The sequence below is a fragment of the Acanthaster planci genome, linkage group LG04 (genome assembly GCF_054643075.1).
Source record: "Acanthaster planci isolate LZ-2023a linkage group LG04, COTS_SCS, whole genome shotgun sequence".
In the NCBI taxonomy this organism is placed as follows: Eukaryota; Metazoa; Echinodermata; class Asteroidea; order Valvatida; family Acanthasteridae; genus Acanthaster; species Acanthaster planci.
The window spans coordinates 23,017,493-23,033,258 of NC_141780.1; the positions used below are offsets into that span (position 1 = coordinate 23,017,493).

The 15,766-nt window shown below is 38.8% G+C and overlaps 2 protein-coding genes across 2 annotated transcripts; one reads left to right on the forward strand and one right to left on the reverse strand.

Moving 5' to 3' along the window:
* Nucleotides 1-45: 45 nt before the first annotated feature.
* Nucleotides 46-12,254, forward strand: rpn1 (ribophorin I). Its single transcript, XM_022244201.2, has 11 exons — nt 46-442; nt 2,407-2,468; nt 2,928-3,237; nt 4,797-5,003; nt 5,428-5,620; nt 6,247-6,346; nt 6,774-6,912; nt 7,884-8,003; nt 9,096-9,231; nt 10,470-10,579; nt 11,017-12,254. Exons 1-11 carry the CDS (start codon nt 194-196, stop codon nt 11,200-11,202), a joined length of 1,812 nt encoding a protein of 603 aa, XP_022099893.2. The 5' UTR covers nt 46-193; the 3' UTR covers nt 11,203-12,254.
* lsm8 (LSM8 homolog, U6 small nuclear RNA associated) lies at nt 12,192-15,649 on the reverse strand. The gene is made up of 4 exons (XM_022244216.2): nt 15,499-15,649; nt 14,466-14,506; nt 13,907-14,034; nt 12,192-13,445 (listed from the first exon to the last, which is right to left on the reverse strand). Exons 1-4 carry the CDS (start codon nt 15,527-15,529, stop codon nt 13,355-13,357), a joined length of 291 nt encoding a protein of 96 aa, XP_022099908.1. The 5' UTR covers nt 15,530-15,649; the 3' UTR covers nt 12,192-13,354.
* Between the last annotated feature and the right edge of the window lie 117 nt (nt 15,650-15,766).

The following is a 15,766-nucleotide window of genomic DNA, read 5'->3' on the forward strand; positions in this document are numbered from 1 at the left end:
CGTGGCTGTCCTGGGAGAAATTCGCGGCTGTCTGGGTTCAGTCTCTTGTGCCATTTGAGTTATGAAGGACCGGAGCCAGATTATCCGTACTGTAGATAGTCCTTTGAATTTGCGTACGCGGTCGAGGTGGCGATCGTGAAACTTGGTGATTTTCTATCTTGTAAATCCTGCTGCATCTTAAGATTAACTGACGATGAAATCCATCCTGATTCTCCCACTGTTATTGGTGGGGTTATCTGCCTCTGTTTTAGCAGGAAAACAGGAGAAAATCAACACCGATTTGGTGAATTCTAACGTGGAAAGGACGATTGATCTCGTCTCGCAACTTGTTAAGATCAGTTCCATCATTTCCCTCAGGAATGACGGTTCGTCGGCAGTGAAAAGTTTCTTGCTAGCTGTGGACGCAAAAAGGGCTCAGCATCTTTCATATCTTGGTGCCGGGGTGGGTTCTTTTTATGTGTTATCTCCATGTGCACCTGCACAAATGTCTACAAGGTTTAATTGATCGTCATGATGGTCATGGTTGGTCTGGCAGTTATTGGGAGGAGGGGCTGGGGTGCTGTTTTTCGTTTATTTATTCATTTGTTTCCAGTTTTTGCCAGTCCCATTATTATTATTTTTGGAAAGAGTTCTACATACAAACAACACTTATTTTTCCATAAAATGTCGTGACAGCCGTGAGAAAGTGATAGCTGAGAAAAGTCTTAAGCATTTCAGACAAGTCTCACACTGTTTGTGTACAGGGGTGTCAAGCAAGTGTTGTCCGTATATGGAACTCTCTCCTTTTTTTAAATGCTGTTCAGCACAATCTTGTACGTGTATTCTCCATTTTATTCTCCATCTGGAGTTGATTTACCTGTGAATGAAATTTATTTGAAATTCATTCCTCAACTGGGGAAGGAGTACAATAGATTTACCCAAGAATCAGGATTGCTCTTGGCACTGTTAAAGCCTTTAACTTAAGATTGAAAAACAAATGTTTTGTTGGGGGAACAGTGTTTTAACCTGATGCCATTTTCTCGATTGTTTACAAGTACGCTGTACAAAGTTGACGCGTTTTCTACATGCAACAGATTGGCATTGCTTATTGGAGGTGACACATTCTAGGGCTGTGCTGAATATTTGAATATGTGGTCTATTATTGAATATTCAAAGAACGCGGGATGGAAATGTGGCAACCAGTGTTTAGTAATGGTGTGGTTATACTACACTCCAGCCCTATAGCATGCAAGCTTACAGGTGTAGGTTCCAAAAACATCGATGTTGCAAGATGATTTCTGCAAGTTAATTCATAGAACTTTGTTGTCTGTGTGTTTTTTATATGTTCATGAGTTAAATTTCAGGTTGTTATGCTCGTTCTTAACTTGAAGCGAGCCTGCTTCTGCAAAATTTCTTGCCGTAGCGCAAGGTTTATTTCCCACCTGTCTAGATGCATCATAGACACTTGCCTCTTGATACACAGACATCATTGGTCAGTTTGTTGCCGTCGTGATTACCTGACTGGCGTTTTGCATAGTGGTGTAAATTGTTCATAATTCTTAAGAATCGTTGACTGTAGAAATTTTGACATAGATTTAGGCAAGTTAAGTTATCCCTTTTGAAGCAGTTTTTGGTAGTTTTGTTCCCATTCATGCCATTCAATCGGCAACGAAAAAATTGATCCAAAAAAAAAATTTACAACCTACCAACCCTATTTTTGAGAGAAATGTAATTGGAAGCAAAAACATTTATTTGGCCTTATTCATCAAACAATTTAAAAGGGATATGAATTTTCAACAGGGCAAGAAGTAGTGCTCATCTCTTAAAACTTGCTAAAAGGTGGCTGGAGATCCTAGACGTGAGCAGCTATGATTATAATGTACAGTTGTGTGCGTTATTTCAACTGATTTTGTGTATGGTTTAATCATTAACCCTAACCCTCCTCAATCCTTCACCTGTTGGAGGACTGAGGAGGGTTAGGGTTAACAATCTGCCAGGCTGTACAACCAAAGATTCAGATATTCGATGGAATTGAAGGTCGAATATTGGAATAGTGAGTTATTAAAATTGACTCAGCCCTAACATGTTTCTCAGTCTCCTATTCAATTTTTCTACATTCTGGCAATAACAGACCTTTTCAGGTTTTTTGAGATACACTGTAATGAAGAAAAGAGATGTCAGAAGGCACCTTTTTTTTGTAAAAAATTTCCTAATTTGAAAATTTCATTTCATAACCGGTAATATTGATATGTTATATTTGACAATAAACAATAAACCTGGGGTTAGGAACCTGTAAACATCGGCAGCAGCCTGCTCTATTGTATATTTTGGATATTGTTCAATAGAGATGGTTGTATAGAAGGTGTTATTTTGTTTCAGAGTAAAGTCAAAAAGATCAATTAGAACATTACATTATTTCCCTTGCAGTTAAAATCAGACGATGATAAAAAGGACCTAAAAGTGACCAGAACAGAAGTCGCTGGTAACAGGTAAGTGAAAAATAAGAATGACAAACCCCTTCCTCAAATTGTAGCTGTCTTATTTTGTCACAAAGATGGATACAACTTGTGAGAACAAAATTTTTTTTTTGGGGGGGGAGATACATGTATATGTGAGTATTTTTACCCTAGCATCAATCCCTTAAACTGAGTCATCAGTAGTATGTAAAGTGTTCTGGCAATTTAAATAGTCCGTAGTGATCTCTGTTGACTAAGAAAAGGATCATGTGACCTTTTATCATTGCTAATGATACTGAGAATGGATCAAAATATGATATTGCATCTTTAAATTCAAGTGTAGCTTGATCTCCATTCACATCACCTTTGTAAATGATCAGCCCTCAATTGTAAAGTTCAGTCACAAATTTGATGGCATTTCATTACTAAAAAGGCTGTAGTATAAATGAGGTAAATTTCATGCATCAGTTGAATGCTTATCTTTCCTTATAGCGATGGTACATTTTACAAGGTTGAGCTGAGCAAGAGCCTTGGTGCAGGAGACACTGTCGATGTCACCGTGGACACCATCTTCACCAAAGATTTGCGTCCCTATCCAGCTGAGATACCTCAGAGTGAGAAGCAGTACATGGAGTTCAAGGGCAACGTGTATTTCTACTCTCCTTACAAGACAGAGTCCCAGACAACAGAAGTCAAGCTAGCATCATCAACGATTGAGTTCTATAGCAAGATTAACCCAGTCACACAGAGTGATTCTACCATCTCCTATGGGCCTTATGACAATGTCGGGCCATTTTCTGAGGTAAAACCTTATTATGTGATTCAGTAAAACCCATTCAATGCAGTAAGCATTTTGGACACCTTTTTCATGATATTGACCAAGTTAAAGTTGACCATTTGTAGCAGAGAGTAATACAAACTGAATCTGCATGAATCCTAGAAATCTACTGTCAGAAGTTGCATTTAGTTTAATACCACGGTGAATTTCACCTACTCACTAATCTAATGGGATTTTAGAATATCAATTTCAACATGCCGTCTTGGACAAAAATGCCCTGGGCTTCTGAACTAGATTTAGCTTTTGGAGGGTATACTTGTTTGGGTGTCACCCAAACATCTTGTAACAGCTATCAGGATTATATTGGTACACTTGCTGTATGCAGTGAGTCGGTTCTTGCTATGTGACCATTGCATGTACTTGGGAATGATTACTGCTGCCGCTAGCTGCATCCTCGTACATGGTCAGTAAATGGGCTCTCTCTTTAACTGACATAAATTCCTAAAGTTGTTCTTGAAACTGGAAGTTGGTATTCTGAGCATTTTTCTGAAGTACAGTAAACTCCAGCTAAGTCGGCACTCTTGGGACTCAAGAAATTATGATGATTTACGCGAATGCCGACTTTTGCTGTAAGTCATCATTTTGCTGACTTACACGTACACATGTATTTTCTATGTACATTAGGATTCCTCGCAATATTTCAATGGCTTTGATTTACCCTGGTTTATTTCTTCCTCCGTGGTCGATCCTAGCAAATTCGTTCTCGATTATTATCCTCACGGGCTGCAAGTTCGATAATTGATCATGTGCCCCTAAGGACGAAGCAGGGACAGCGAGCCACTTGCATATCACATCACGACTCGACAGTGCAGTACATTCATGTACATGGTATAGTTACGGTACAGAAAATATGTACTCATCCACGCATGCGCATTGGTTAAGTTCGTTCAATATAGTCTGGATACCAGACCCGATAATTCTGACTACCCGAAGGATCATCAAGGGTCGTCAGGGAATCTTTGGGCAGGGAACCAGACTACGTTCAATAAGGTGACCTCCAAAATGGACAGAGCACATGCGTGTAGCACTAGAGGGGTTGCTGGTATTGATGTACTCATGCTGGCTGCACTTGACACTTCTTGGCAACCGCAAGCAAAGGAAACTGATACCGAAGCACGATTTTTTTTTTAATGACGACTTACACAAAGGAATTTTTGTGGTTTTGTGGAAAAGGGACCGAGAAAAACATGCCGACTTATATGAAATGACGACTTATAAATGCCGAGTTAGAAATGAAATTTTCAATGGAAATGCATTACAGACGATCAGGACTTTTGTCAAACGGCCGACTTAGACAATATGACGGGTCACGTGATGCCGACTTAGTCAGAGTTTACTGTCTATCAATTCTGAAGTTGCTGATAGTTTACAACTTGGACTTGTCTCAGCAGTTGAAACAAACTACATCCAAACCAAGGCAATGTTCCTGTAACAATATAACTTCATTAAAGTATAACATCAATAAAAATTACTATCATTATAAGTCCTGATGATCATCTCGGACTGTCATCTTTCCTTTTTAGGAGAAGATCAGGATCCACTATGAGAACAACAATCCTTTCCTTGTTGTTACCAGCATGACCCGTGTCATTGAGGTATCCCACTGGGGTAACATAGCAGTGGAAGAGACCTATGACATCTACCATTCAGGAGCCAAGTTGAAGGGGTCATTCTCTCGCTATGATTATCAGCGGATGCAGGATGGGTACTCATCCATCAAGTCCTTCAAGGTAAGGGTTAAGGATCTGGGTTGTTTTGGGGCCTCTTTTTCTTTGGCATATTTAACCTACTCCAAGGAACCTGGTGTGGACAAGCTTCTAGGATGAAGCATGCCAGTGGTTGAATCTCTATTATTGGTTCACCTTGGTTGAGATGGAATCTTAAGTAATGTCAACCAGTGATATTGTCTCAAGCTCTTACATTCCTTTGATCAGGTGTAATGAAAGCCTGTGATAAATAGGAGTGTATTCTATTAATCATGTTCAGACCTGCTGAAGAGAGCCCCCTAGTGTCCCCACACTCCTAATACTTAACAGGTGATAGCTTTTTGTTTTACATGGTATAATGTATAAAATACAGAGATCTGTATTGAGAAGCTAAACAAAAATGTCTCAGTAGCTGGCTTCCACCTGTTTGTTTTCAAATCTTGTATAGACCATTTTGCCTGCCTCAGCAAAAGATGTGTACTACCGCGATGAGATTGGTAACATTTCCACCAGCAACCTGCTTGAACATGAGGATCACGTGGAGTTGGAGCTACGACCTCGATTCCCACTGTTTGGTGGTTGGAAGACCCACTATGTCATTGGGTATAACCTGCCTAGCTATGAGAATCTCTATAATGCTGGTAAGTTGAATGACTTTCAGACTTATGAGTGCATTCTGGACCTTAAATTAGGCAAATAAAATGGTAAGACAAAGCGTACAAGTACAAGCAATTTTGTGCTGCTCTTTTCAGTTTTTGATCAAACCCATATCAATTTGTCTGAGAACATGCTGTCACTGGTCAAATGTCCTTAGCACAAAACAAGAGTAACAGCATAAACAGGATTTAGCTTTTTAGAATTTTTACTCAGGTATTTCCATTCAACATTTTGTCTGGCTGCATCTTGCTTTGGTTGGACGAATACTCAAAGTGGTTGGAAAATGTCTGATGACCAATGTCTGATGACCAGCTGTAAAATTAACTGCATTCCCTGTTCATGGAATGAAAAGCTTATGTTAATGTTTCCATTAATGTGACTGTCTTTGTAACTGTGCGTATTGATGGTTTGTGATGTGACAGACCTTGGCAAATATGGGAATTCCTAATTGTTAAAATTTAAATGTACCTTCAATAAGAACAATTTTATCATACAACACTAACACTTCATATTTCTTTCTGGTACATGCGAGGTACATATCTTCATTCATGGTCTTATGATGACTCTCATTAAGTTTCATTAAGTTGAAAACTTTTGCCTTTTTCTGTAGGAGACAAGTACATCTTGCTTATGCGTCTTCTTGACCATGTCTTTGATGACATGGTTGTGGATGAACTCACTGTGAAAGTGATTCTCCCTGAAGGATGCAAGTAAGTAAATCTGTGCATCCAATACACATTGGTGTTAAGAGTTCAGTTACCAAAAAAGCTCCATCCTCTTTGAGTGATCCCCTTTACCATTGATTATGGTGCTTGTATTGCGGCGCACAGCATGATCCATGGCCATATGGTGTAATAGGTTTATGACCTCTGGCTCATGCCCCCTGGCAAAGAAACTGATAAATGGGAGAACCAAAAATGCAGGACTTGGTAGCTGTAGGCGGCAGAGTGCCGGTATGGTGTTCCAGCAGTCATAACTTAAAAATATGGTATTAGATTACGACAGTTTTAGAAAGCTGGATTGCATTCAAAATTATTCCTAGAAAAAAGCTGCTGTGTTCAGGGTTGTCATCCAAGCTTCTAGTTTAACTTTTCAGGCTTGCTGACATACCAAATGTTTGGATGAATTTGTTGACAGGGACATTGATTTAAAGACGTCCTTTGACATCGAGCGTAAGTCAGATGAGCTTCATTTTACCTATCTTGATACCATTGGTCGTCCTGTCATTGTCGCTCGGAAGACGAACTTGGTCGAACAACACATTGCTGACTTTGAGGTTGGTATTCAATCATGGATCAAGATTGTGAATAGATTTAATTTGAATGGATACATCTCAAGTCACATGATGGAATTCGATGTTCTTGCTCCTTTTGTTTTTAAAGTTTAACCATATGCTGCCGGGTAGCCTGGTTTCGGGCACATAGGCTTTATACACAAAACTGGGGAGCCTGAAACCGGACAAAAGAGCTGGGCCTTGTAACAGAAGACTGTACTCTGAACAAAAGACCGAGCTTCTGGGAATCGCCAACATTTTTTTCAGTTGTCAATAGCGGAGGAAATCCGTCCTTATTTTGAGAGATTATACCACTGTTTGCAGCATTCAGCATGAGCAGATTACCACCGGGGAAAAAAATGCTCCTGCTATGAGAATTACATACCGCTGCACGCTAATCTGGCCCCCATTGAAATGAAGTCAGTAGTGCACTGAGCCATTTTTTGGATACAAAAGAAAGTTACATAAAACTGCACAATCTGGGCTCTTTTTACAAGGTGGCAGGCCTGGCTGAAATACTCAGGCGTCAATAGATGTTGTCTGTCAGATTAGAGTAGCAACCAGACTGCCATTTATGTGTGTAAAACGTCTAGTAAATGAAGCTGTGATTTTTTAAAGAATTTTGAAAATGGAAAATCTTGAAAATCTCTTTGTTTTACGTCATGCAACTTCAAATTCCACCCTGCAGCAAGTAGTTTACATGTGTTTCTATATCTGTTATGTCTCCGCGGTTTTTTTTGGTCGTCAAAATTAAATATAAACATGATGATAATTACTTTGTGCAGGACTTGATTGTTGACTTCAACCATTTTGTCTTTGAGTCTTGATAACAGGATTTAAAAGAGACAGTTTTTGGTCATTAATTAATGGATTGAATTATCCTGTTCATTGATACTGATCTAGTAGATGTAGTTTGGTTGGATCCATTGTTATTTCATCTAATCTGATTGGATATGATTGAATTTGTTCGACAGCTGCACTACTCCTTCAACAAGATCCTTCTTCTCCAGGAACCTCTCCTTGTTGTCGGTGCTTTCTTCATCCTCTTCTTTACTGTCATCATTTTGGTTCGTCTGGATTTCTCCATTGCTAAGGTAACGTGTTAAAATCCTAAAAGATCTCATCCATGAGGGACAAAATTACTTGGAAGTTTCTGTACTCTTTGCACTATAATTAGCTGTTCCCAATCTCAATTGGGAACAGCTTTTGTAATCGTTAAAGTTTTTTTTTCTTTTTCTGCTGTTTTTTCTAAGGGGCACTTTGGCAATTATTTTCAGTCTGATCAATTTCAAACTTAGGATAGTAATTAACCATCATCAGAAGATGTGCCCCAAAACTTTTTGTAATTGTGACTTCATCAGGATTATGTGACCTCCATTCAAAATTTTATTCTTTACAATCTAATAACTAGTTAACTATTTGACCGATTTAACTCAAATTTGGTATGCACATAGTTAGGGACGTGTTTTTATGAAAATTGATATCTTGACTTCATGTGACCTCTACTTCCAGTTTGATCAGAACTTGTATTTTAAACACAAATCGTCATATCTCATGAACTATACGTTCAATTGCAGTGATAATTGGTTTTTTGTTATACAAGCTACTTTTGCAATTATTTGTGATCCAAGTGATTGCAAACTTATAATTCTCGTTGACAGTCATCAAAAGACAATAAAAAACATTTTGGGAATAGCTTTGTGTTTGTTCACAAACACCACCTCGAGTTCTTCCTGAAGTCTGACACCTGCATGAATTAATGTTGTCAGGGGGTGTTTTTTTGGGTCCTTCAATTAAAGTTTGGTCTATCCACTGTGAATTCCACAAAGAACGAGTGTGATATATTTTGAATGAAATAATGGGTGATGTGCTAGTGTGATGACTTCAGTTGAAGTAGTATTTACGCTAATGGCCAATCCTTCATTTTTCCTCCCCAATAGGTTAATATACACAAATACCTGTGGTCTCATATTTGACTTGGTATAAACTCTGATTGTTTTCCCATGCCATAAATACTGAGAGTGATGCGGTTAATGTATCTTTATTTTGATGGAATGTTCTTTTCAGTTATTTTGATGACTCTCCAATGAAAGCGTAGTTTGTTTGGCAGCCAGCATAACACAGTTCAAACTAACAGATTTGCAGTGTGCAGTTTGAAGTAGTGCTTTGACTGTTGTGTTTTTCAGGATGAAGCCAGTGAGTCACGCATGCGTATTGCTTCCTTGGTGGAATCTGTGGTGGAGGTGATTGAAAAGAAACGAACCTTGTATGGAAGCTATGATGATGCCATCACCAAGTTTAAGTCCACCAAGGATTCTACTGGTGAGCAGTCAAGCTAAAAAGCCTGAAAAGAACTAACCTGTCCCCTTCTAGTTGTTTTCCAGATGGATTAAGACAAATTGTTTGGGTAGTCTCCACTCTTCAATTACACTGATGGTGAATAAAAACCATTACGTTTTTACTTCTGGTAACTGTTCAAAGTTTGGACGAGTTTTGATGGAACAAATCAATGGAGGATTTGTCAGCCTCCGTTTTTAATGGCCTCTTCCCAACGGATGGATAAAGGCAGACTTTTAGGACAGTATTAAAATCTCTGGTCCCTTGTGATTGCAGGGCATGGATGGAAACAATACTTTCGTAGTTTTTGAATGGTATTTTCAATTTTGTTAAATGTTTGGTTATGTTCAGTGCAAAAAATGACAACTGAGCTTGAGAACATTTTTTCCTCTCTAAGCTCCATTGGGTTTGGGAATTAGCCAGTGATTACGGTTGTGGGCGAAGCTTTTTTGTTCTTATATTTGACCAGTCACAGACTTGTCCATTAAATCTTCATCTTTCCAAATCATGTTGAATCAAGCCATCATCATTTGCACAGGGACGCTTTGTCCTAATGTGATTCAAAGTATGAAAGCTGTATCATATCAATTGTTGGTGGATTCAGGAAAATCTCTGGCAAAAATACTAAGAGTGTTGAAGATAAAGATTTTAGCCGAGCTCTCTTCAGATACAGCTATCCATTTCAACTAAAGCTAGGCAATGCAAGTGCCAATCCATGTTGAGTGGAGTTTTCAAAACCTTTAACCCTAACTGCCCAAAACCTGCCATACTCCAACAGCAGGTTTTTGAGGTTTTGGCAGGTTTGGTACCGTACCTGAGGAACTTGTTGTTGAATTTTGTGATATTTGGGATGAAAGGCCCAGGGAGATGGTGTTGGATCCTGTGTGAGTTGGGACACACGGGGTTCATTGTGTGCAGTGTCTGGCTTGCTGTACCAATTGTTGGACTATGCTTGATTTTGTCAGGTTTGGTACTGTTCAGTGCAAGTCATCCTATACTGCATAGACCCATCCATACCATATCACTCAAAACTCCAACAGGCTCATTCTGTTGGAGTTTATCAGGTTTGGTACAGTGACCTGCATGTACAAGTACATAGACAAGTACATGCACCTGTTGGATTTTGTGAGGTTCAGTATGCTTTCTAGTGCAGGAGCCTAGGGGGTTAGAGTTAATAATTTTCTCAACATCCCCTTGCAACGTCCTCATTCTGATTGCTCCAGGCTTTCAGGCCACTCTGAAGAAATTGGATGCTGAAGGTCGTGCCATGGACAAGAGCATCCAGTCTACTGTAGCTAGTCTGAAACAGGAAGGATCAGATATAGCTGAAAAGGTTTGTCTAAGATAGCAAAGCTTTGAGAGAAGGAAACACAGCATCCCTGAGCCAAGGAACAAACGAAAGGATGCAGATCTATTTATCATTCCAAGTATAACCCAAAATGCACGTGTTTCTATTGTGTTCACTCAGTAACATCAAATACAGAGTAGTTCTGCTGTAAAGTAGAACTCATTTTGGTCAATCCGTTACATTTTGTGCACAAACGCAGTATATATGGATTTAGAACACCAAGAGTGCATGTCAGTTTCCATTTCTGATAATGTGTCAACAGGAGTCAACATAACACCTTATTGTTAGCATTGTTTGGTGAAAAAAGTTTGGAGAGCATAGTTCAAAAGCCTTTATACTTCTGTAATTTCCTTGAACTTTGGGGGTCACTCAGTGCATCCCTCTGGTGCTGCATTTGAGATTTGTTTTGACCTTGCTTACAGGTTGGTGAACTGCAGAAGCTGGGTTCTTTGCTGAAGGAGTTTGCTCATACTGCAGTGACTAACGCTGAGAAGGTGGTAGCAAACAAACAATCCAAGCAACAATACCTGGATCTAGAGAAAGCCTTGACAGCCAAGCGTAACGATGTCAAGAGCAAAATGGATGCCATCTTGGCCACTCTATATTAAACTTGTTCAGACTTGTTCTCTTGGGCCCCCCTTTTATAAAACAAAGTATTAAATATTTACTTTGCCAAGTCGCTTTAGTGCACATGAAATTTAGGAAATTTTGTAAAGGTTCCATGTTTGATGTGGGATGTTTTTTTGGGGGGGGGGCACTGCATCATTTAAAAGTTAATAAATGGCCACAAGAGATGAAAAGTTTGATTAATGTAATTACTTGATTCAATCAGCTCATGCAGCACATTTTTATAGCAACCCAAATCAAGTACTATTGCATAATCAGTGGATTTCAATTTGTCTATGTTTGGTTTTTCTTTGGTATGTGGGTCTACTAGCAAATTTAGAAATTTCATCATTTTAGTGAAGTGGCAAAATAGCCAAAGATCACTTTTTCCATTCCTGCTTCTCAGAAGCACGTTTACATCAGTGCACTGTACATGGGCCTTTTACTGACATGACATAGTGAACACTTGAATTCCAATGCAGAGATACCAGCCAGTGTTCTTTGTGGCCTCTGTACAGAGAGTAAGGCTTACATCCAGATTTTTCCCCATATGAAGTACACAGGGACATGCTGACAATAGATGCAACCGTCACTCTGGAAGCCCGTTTTGGAGAGGCTTTCACTCTTACTGCGTAACAAGTGTTTTCTTTTCATGCATGAAGACCATAATAAAGAGGATGTTGATCTCTGGTTTAAATGCAGCAGTTGGACAGTCTTACAAGCTTTTAGAGAGATTTTTTTTTATCTCTGCTGGCAAAATGCTTATGTAGATTTGTTATGTTGGTAGGAGCTACTTTTTCATCCTCATGGGTCTCTTTAAATATTTTGAAGGAAAATGAGGACTATGTTTTTGGGAATTTCCATTATGAACTGCTAGGGTTGTGCTTTGTGACTTAAAGAGAAAAATATCTTGCAAAGTACATATGTAAAATGCAGAGACGTGAGAAAATCTTCAAGACATGACAAAGTATGTGACAGAATGATAGTCAAGTTTGAACTATGTTGAAATAGCTCGATTTCTGTTAATAAAAAACAGTGGAAAAGATGTTAGAAAGCTTTGTCCATTGACATTTGCACAGATTATTTGGGGCTGAGTAGGGCTGTAGTACTCAGTTGCCACATACATGTAATTCTCTTTCAAGTTGCCAAATTTAAAATTTCCAACTAGCATTTTCATCCACACTGAGTCAAACCGGCTACTTTATACATTAGAATATAAATGTACAATGAATGGAATGTCAACATAGGGATTGGCTTGTGTGGGGTTCTGAATGTGATAATTGTTCAAACCAGAGTACTCTTGACAATAATAAGCAGCAATCACAGAGAACTTTATGAAACAAAAAAAAAACAGCGAAAACCAACACTTAAAATGTAGATGGTTAAAATCACAAATGTACCTCTTCAGAAGCTTTTACTTAACACAAATAAATTACATGGGTAAACATTTTAATAAAAAAAGGTTTTCAACAGAAACCTTAATATTATGTAGTTTATTACCAAGAGTCCTCCATTTTCGAGAGATGAACCCAAGATTTTAAAGGCAGGGGTACTGAGGCAGTGTTGGGGAGAGCAGCAAAAGGAGGCACAGCAGAAAGAAGGGGATGGGGGGTTACCATGCCATTCCAGTAAACACTGTCTTCATAATTAGGGTTATGGAGTTGCCAATAGTCATAAAACCGAGTCGAGCTACTTGACGCAAAAGTTTTTCAGCCACAACTTCTGGTGTAGTTTGGAGTGTTACGAATGACTCATACACGGTGTCACACAGAGCAGCTGAAATTCTAAAGTTGACTACATGGGAAAATGACCATTCATTTCGTCAAGAGTCCCTTTGATCCTTTCTGCCAATCCATCAACCCAGACAAGTCAATCTGAAGTAGAACGCCCTTTGACACCCAACAATCCTGGTATGGCAACCGCTGTGTATATTTGTAGTGGTTTCCATAATGTTCTCACAGTAGCAGTTTACCGTGTGCACATTAATGCATCTACATCCTATGAAATGTGCAGGTGTTTAATAGGCCACATAGACACACCTCAGCTATTCAATGGTCGGAGGGATGAAAAAAAGTACCAGCAGAAGTTAGAAACAACTCGCAGGAGTTCTGAGAAGTTGGATAACGAGTCCTGATGAGAAGGCATAAACCACTGTCAATGTACCACTGGGTTAAGAGGTTCTGCCTTGACATTGGATAAGTCTAGGGCACTATCAGTCTCCTCATCAATCTCACCGATGATGGCTCTGGAGACAAAAACAAAGTCAATTTTGATCAATTTGCAGTTTCATAATAATGTTTAACCAATGAGAAAGAAATACAAGTATCAACGGTCACTGTGGACATTATGCAGATCAGTTACCTGTCTGGCAGAAGAGCATGTATTGCCTACCTGTTATTTTCTGACAAGTTAGAAACTACATGTACTTGGGAATAAGTCTATCCTGGTTAGAAACATGCTGCATTGATAGTCAAGTCATGCCAATATTATAAGAAAACATAAAAAAAGCTGTACCAATTAAGTCATTACTTGAACATACTTCACAGGAATAGCTTCTGGCTAGAAGTACAAAAATGATAGTAGAAACAAGCAGTGCCAATTTTTGAAAATGAGGACTGCTTCACTGTATGCTCGTACAACACACTGGAACGCAGGTTCCCTTTCTACAGAGCAATGTTCTCAAAAGCTAAAGTGTCTAACACTTACATGTTGTCACCTCTGATGATATACAGTCCCAACACCACTTGCTCCACTCCTGAGGCGCTATTATAGACTCGCTCATGACTCTCATCTAAGATGAGGTTGATTGTCTGGTCAAAACCCTTTAGAGTTCCCTGAAAATTATGGATGAAATAGTTTAAATGGTAAAAGAAACAGATGTCTAGTGGAGGGGGAAGAAGCTGATCTTCTTGACCTTATTAAATCTAAAGAATCTAATTATCAATATTCTGTTTTTAAGTTTAAAGCGTAACTGTTTATAGTTGGTATTTGAATGATAGTACAACCATTTGCCCATCAGCTAAGCATTTCAAGATTCAAGGTCATACTCTACATGCAAAAACAAAATATAAAATAAAAATGGCACACTTAACTATTTTAGGTTTACAGTGTATATAAAATACACCATAAATTCTAACATCAAATTTCATTAATGCTTCAAATGTAGAGGCTGCCCGCCCGAGGCGGATTTCTCTTTATTTGAAAGTCCAGAAAACTAGAATTCGAATCTGTTCTTTCATAAAATCCAGCTTAGAAAAATTCTTACCACGATTTGTCTACCATCATTTGTAATAACAGATACTGTGTCTGTATGTTAACTGGCCAAGGAAAACATCAAAGTAATAAAGACTGGCATTTGTGGAAGAAATCTGTGATTATATGTACTTCTAGAAACAAAACAGCAGACAGTGTTCCATACACAGACATTACTAACTTTCCCCTGCAGTGGCATATCGGCCTAAAAACTCATATTTAGCAGGGAAAAATTGAAGCACTTTCTTAGAAAATACTCAGACCTTTCTCTTTGTGTTTGTGCACAGGGTGTCACTGTCAAGTGATGTCCTTATATGGAACTCTTTCCAAGGTACACCAAATATTCTGCCAATATACAATCTGCCATTATTTTGGAATTTCTGAAGATCATGATGTAAGATTGTGCCCTAAGATCAACAATAGTGCAGTGATCAATCATGATGATCCTGAGGATCAACCTATCACTTCAAGAACCAGTCATACTTAAGTACATAGATATATGCAAATTCCACCCTTGACCAGCAACAACTACTTGAACTAGTCTACAACTGGCCCAGCACTGGTTGAACTTTTATCACATTCCTGCCAACCTTAGCTCCCTTTTTTGGTCAGAGCTAAAGCTGCTACCAGTGTGAAGTTAGTTCCTTGTTCGACATTCAATGTTGAACAAGTAACCATTTGATCATGTTGATATTTCAACGCTGAATAAGTAACCAGTCATGCCAGTTGACAATTCAGGGTACACACCCTAGAAATGATGGAGTGAAAAAGGGACAAAAAACCAAACTGATCTGTCATTGGTTTAATGACATCAGAACCAGTTGTAATGAATAATAGTGCGAACCTGCACTGTGATCAGTTATTGCGATCCAGATCCGTCATGTCCGTGTGAAACAAACGCGATACGCCCTAAATTCACACCGCGCCGCCCAGGCGCTGGGCATGCTAGGCCAAGCCTGCAGGCGCGCCTAGCGCCTACGTCCGGAAATTGAACTAGGCTACGTAGGCAAAATGCAAAATTTACGGGACTTCTTTGAAAAGGATACGATTGATGTAACTTTCTAAGCCTGATGCCATGACGAAAAATACGAAGATGTATCTTATAACACCACTTGATGAAAATTTTACTCAGTGCTAAAAACGTTTCTTTCACGATCAACTGGGTGCTGCCATGTTAGTCTCGTTCACAAATAACTTTATATTGTGGGGGATAGAAAAGTACAATAATACTAAATCATTAAAATTATGAAAAGCTTTAGTTTATATTATTTGGATATAAAATAAAAATTGTTTCAAGGGAAACAGATTTTTCAA

Excerpts from the sequence above, each read along its gene's own strand:
- rpn1 (XM_022244201.2), top strand. The coding sequence starts at position 194 with ATGAAATCCATCCTGATTCTCCCACTGTTATTGGTGGGGTTATCTGCC. Across the intron at positions 2,469-2,927 it reads ACAGAAGTCGCTGGTAACAG|CGATGGTACATTTTACAAGG; the intron begins GTAAGTGAAAAA and ends CTTTCCTTATAG. Across the intron at positions 10,580-11,016 it reads GATCAGATATAGCTGAAAAG|GTTGGTGAACTGCAGAAGCT; the intron begins GTTTGTCTAAGA and ends CCTTGCTTACAG.
- lsm8 (XM_022244216.2), bottom strand. The coding sequence starts at position 15,529 with ATGGCATCAGGCTTAGAAAGTTACATCAATC. Across the intron at positions 14,507-15,498 it reads CTTAGAAAGTTACATCAATC|ACACAGTATCTGTTATTACA; the intron begins GTATCCTTTTCA and ends GTTAACATACAG. Across the intron at positions 14,035-14,465 it reads ATGATGGTAGACAAATCGTG|GGAACTCTAAAGGGTTTTGA; the intron begins GTAAGAATTTTT and ends CATAATTTTCAG.